This window comes from Marmota marmota, unplaced genomic scaffold (genome assembly GCF_001458135.2).
Source record: "Marmota marmota marmota unplaced genomic scaffold, marMar, whole genome shotgun sequence".
In the NCBI taxonomy this organism is placed as follows: Eukaryota; Metazoa; Chordata; class Mammalia; order Rodentia; family Sciuridae; genus Marmota; species Marmota marmota.
Window position 1 is genome coordinate 25,598,757 of NW_026000249.1, and position 5,086 is coordinate 25,603,842.

Below are 5,086 nucleotides of genomic sequence, written 5' to 3' on the forward strand. Positions count from 1 at the left end.
CCCCCCAAAAAAAGGAATGTCTGCCAAAATCCTGTTACAAAGATTGGAAGTCAAATTGGTAAGAAAATAGGTTTCATTCAAAGCCAGCTTTGAGGGATTGGTGACCCTGGGCAAGGTTTTATAGCAGTCTATACTCCAGTCTCCTCATCTGTGAGAGGAGCAGTTATTAAGTGCATCTACATCAATAGGTCAGGGTAAGGATTAAGTCATCATAATGCACCTATAACAGTGTTTGGCATCCGGTAGATGCTGTGAAAGTGAAATAAAGAAATGCAATTTGTTTTTTCCTTAAGAGGTTCATACTGGTGGCCATTGGTTTGTACCAAAGCACTCACATTTGTCATCTCTCTCTGGAGGTAATTATGGAGTCAGGTGAATGGGCCAGCTATTAGGCATATATAAAGAATTCTCTTGTTTGAGCACAAATATATTAAGGAGGGAGAGAGAATGAGGGCATATCTAACCCTCTCAGAGACTGAGGCGATTTTGTAGTGTCACAGGAGAAGACGTGCCTGGGAAGAAGGGTATGAGCAGTGTCCAGAGAGAAGGGAGAACCCGATCCCCGCCAGTGGGGTTCTTGGCATACATAATGGAAAAGAATTTTAGCACGTGCCAGTCAGAGGCATAGACAGGTTTATTTAAGAAAATAGGTTCACATTCGAGGGATAATGGGGGCCATCTCAAGGAGGAGATGCATTTTGGGGGTTCCCAGCTCTGCTTTAAAGGAAACTTGGAGAGGGGCGGGTATGGAAAGGTATGTAGGAATGATATCAGTCCGGTGATCTCAGGATGGGTTCTTGTGGTCTGGTCAATCTCTGTATCCTTAGGCTAATGTGATCTTTGTTATCTGATCAATAGATAACTCTGGAAAGTACCCTAAGTTATAAGTTCCTCATTATATCATATATCTCTCTTTGCTGAATCTAATTATTGGAAGGGTTGATTATCAGTGTACAGATAGATTTACAGATTTCTCAGGAAGGTGGAAGTAGCAGGCCTGGAAAAGTATGTGGAACTCTGAATTAAAATTCTATATTCTTGTCCTTCCTTTATATCTCCTTTCTATCTCTCATTTCCTCTATCCTACCACAGTAGATTCTCAGAAATTGATTGAATCTTTAGGAGTATGTAGCTCAACACCTTTATTTTACAAATGAGGAAACCAAGATCAGAGAGGTTAAGTGATTTCTCCATAACCACAAAGCAGAAAGGAGCTTACCCGCTATTAATGGTATTAACCATTAGCACCCTGGGGAAAGAGGCTAGGCTATACTGCTTGCTTATTGCTCCACAAAAATTCAGAATCAAATTGGCAGGAAAATAGCCAGTTTTGAAGGAAGGAATTTCATACTTCATAAGGAGTCTGTTTCATCTCTAGAATAGCTTTGCCTCTCTGGGTTATGAAGAGTCAGTTCTTGTTTATTAGCATCCTAGGCCACCTCTGTGTCTATGTGACTTATCATAGAGTCAGAGGCTGTGGCCAGAAACCCAGATTATACTACATTTGTGCAAATGCCTCACCCTCTTTGTTTCTCTTCTCTGCCCTCTTTAGCAATCCATACCATTGCACATCTGTTCAACGTGGAGTGGTGTGTGAATGCCCGAGTCAAGAACTCCGACCCTTATTCAATAGCACTCTCTGAAATTGGAGACAAAGAGGGTGAAAATTATCTCAATTTTGCTCGAGAAAAAATTAAGGTAAGCCTCTCTTTTCCTGATTTAGATGTCCCCTAAGCTGTTAAAACAGGATTTCACTGAGTGAAGAACTCATCTTGGCTGGAACAATAACATCTCAAAATATAAATAAAGAAGTCAATAGAAAGGGCTGGGGATGTGGCTCAGTGGTTAAACCCCCCTGGGTTCAATTCCTTGTAACAAAAGCAAAAATAAAACAATAAAAAAAAGAACAGATGGAGGGCAAATCTGGCCTGCTTGGATTAATTTGCAGACCCCCACCCCAGATTACTATTCCTCCGGATTACTATTCCCCATCCCAGATGTTGGTGTTCTACAAAGTACTTTTGTGAATTAGGGAGCACCCTGGCCTAAGCATCAGGCCAGCCACTGGCTGACAGTTGACAGTGATCTTTTGTTCTTTTTTAACCTACAGCATCTGAGGGGTGGCCTGTGTCTGCTACTTTGCAATCCTTGGTACACTAAGAATTAGTTCAGTGTTTTCTTTTTTTTTTTTTAATATCTTTATTTTACATTTATGTGGTGCTGAGGATCGAACCCAGTGCCTTGTGCATGCCAGGCAAGTGCTGTACCACTGAGCCACAACCCCAGCCCAAGTTCAGTGTTTTCTTGGGCAGCCATGAGGGTATCCAGAGGCAAGGACTTCTCCTGTCCCAGGAGATGTCAAAGCTTATTAGAGAAGCTCCAAGCCAATGCCCAATGGCTTGGGAAGATGGCTAAATCTCATAACTATGCATTAAATTTCAAACATGTTTTTCTGTTCAGAAAAGATCACAAGAGAAGACATTTAATTTTGCTCAAATTCATATCCTCAAAGTGACATGAGAGAAAAATTGCCTGATCTTCTTAGGGACAGAATTAAACAGCATCAAACAAAACAAATTCTTTTCCTATGATATCTTGAATAATTCTTCTTTTCATTGTTCATTGTTTGCCCAGTAATAATAAGGGTCACAAAATGAACACAATGGTGAGCTGACACTACCACACTCTGACCAGATCTCCTTGAGTCACCTGTACTGTACCTGTGCTTCCTTGGAGTGTGTTCAATGACCTATACCTGGGTTTCCTTCTGCAAAAACTGCCCCGGGACTACCAGCATCCCTTTGCCCAAAAGTTCAGACATCTGAAAGGGCCTGGTTGGTTACCTCTCCCTGGGTAGCCCTTGGCCAATAACTGATGAGAGCAGACCACAGTAGTCCAGCTTCTTCAGGATAAACTCCGAGGTGTAACTTCCTCCAGAGTTCCCCTGCGGGATCGGGCTGAAGCTTTCTCCCGTGAAACTTGTTCTGAGACCATCCCCTTGCTTAGCTTTTTGTTTTATCTTGTTCTATTCTTTATTCCCTTTACAGTTTCCCTTAAGGTCCATTCTTCATAATGAATTCTTTTATTTATTTATTTTTTGATACCAGGAATTGAACCCAGGGACACTTAACCACTGAGCCACATCCCCAGCCCTTTTTATACTTTATTTAGAGATAGGGTCTGGCTAAGTTGCTTAGGGCCTCACTAAATTGCTGAGACTGGCTTTGAAGTTGCGATCCTCCTGCCTCAGCCTCCCAGAGCCGCAGGGATTACAGGTGTGCACCATTGCATCTGGCTATAATGAATTCTTGCTCATGGATCCTCATCTCAGGGTCTACTTCTGGGGAATCCAGCCTAAGATGTATTTATAAATCTATAAGCACTGTAGCCTTTTCCAAATAAAAGGGAGAAAGACCTTTAGAAAGTTCTAGGTCATCTTTTAGTCAATGATTTATTTTATATTCCCTTAAAACTGTCTTTAAGCTGGGCACAGTGGTGCGTCTGTAATCCCAGTGGCTCAGAAGGCTGAGACAGGAGGATTGTGAGTTCAAAACCAGTCTCAGCAACTGAGCAAGGCCCTAAGCAACTTAGTGAGACCCTGTCTCTAAATAAAATACAAAATTGGGCTGGGGATGTGGCTCAATGATTAAGCGTCCCTGGGTTTAATCCCTGGTATCAATTCATATTTTCTATGATTCCCCAACCATGTAAGTTTCCTTTAAAATTTAGAGATATCTACTCTGTGTCTATATGTTTCTGTGAGGGGTGATTAGTATTATCCAAAAGGGGGGGAGATGAAAACACCTATTGTCCTGTATACTGGACACTTTGTGAATGGGCAGTCTTGCATCTGAGAGCCTACAATAATGTGTGTGTGTGTGTGTGTGTGTGCATATTTTACAGAACCCTGAAGGAGGCCTGTATGTGGCTGTGACTCGCTTGGCAGGCATCACTGGAATTGTCATAACACTGTGTCTTATCTTAATTATCACCTCCTCTACCAAAACCATCCGGAGATCTTACTTTGAAGTGTTTTGGTACACACACCATCTCTTTGTGATCTTCTTCATTGGTCTTGCCATCCACGGAGCTGAGTAAGTTTTAATTCCAAAGCCAAGGACTTTATGTCATTCAATTTCCAGGTGTGGTGCCCTACTGGACATGGTGACTTCCTTACTTATGTGTGGTCAGCCTGTCTGCAGAGGTCAGTTCAATAGAAATCAGTTAGCAACACTTGTAGTTTCTTACACACAATTAGTTGCTATTTACAGTGCAGGTATTTATAGCAAGCTTGAAAAATACAACCAAGTCTGAGTATCTTTGCTAGTGTATAAAACATATTGAACCAGATGGGGTGGTGCTTGCCTATAATCCTAGTGACTCCAGAAGCTGAGGTAGGAGGATTCCAAGTTCAAGGTCAGCCTCAGCAATTTAGGAAGGCTCTAAGCACCTTAGCTAGACCCTGTCTCAAAATAAAAAATAAAAAGGGCTGGGGGTGTGACTCAGTGGTTAAGCACCCCTAGGTCCAATCCTCAGTACCAAAACAAAAACACAACAACAAAAATACACAAATAAACAAACAAAAAACATATTGAGAGCACTGGTAAGGTCTATAGTATTGTCTCCTGTGGCTCAATCACTAGTGAATTAGGAAAACTCCCAAGGCAGAGTGGTTAATGATGTGCTAGTTGAACAGGTTTGCTGTAGTTCAGTGGGTTTTGATTTAAGCCAACCATTATTTCTTGGCTGCCTATTGCATATGAGGACCTATCTCAGGTACTGTGGGGAGTATTAGTCAGAAAAATCTGTGGATCTTACCTTCTAACATTCTAATATAATAAAGGTAGCAGTGAACTTCTATTGAACATTTGTTCTCTATCAGGCTCTATGCTAAGAATTTGGCATGAAATGTTTCTTTTAATCCCCCCCAAATGAATAATTGTTCTCACTATCCCCATTTCTGGGGAACGGTAATTGTAGACAAGGAATCTGAAGATCAAAAAGATAAATTTTTGCTAGCTACTCTTCTGTTAGGAGATATATATATATATATATATATATATATATATATATATATATATATATA

General features: G+C 41.1%; 1 protein-coding gene across 1 annotated transcript in view; it reads left to right on the forward strand.

Annotated features, from left to right (window-relative positions):
- Positions 1-5,086, forward strand: part of LOC107144192 (cytochrome b-245 heavy chain) — a 34,150-nt gene that overhangs the window by 18,845 nt on the left and 10,219 nt on the right. Inside the window, 2 exon segments of the mRNA XM_048796388.1 lie at positions 1,466-1,698; positions 3,904-4,236. Of these exon segments, the coding sequence (XP_048652345.1) occupies positions 1,466-1,698; positions 3,904-4,236 (566 nt within the window).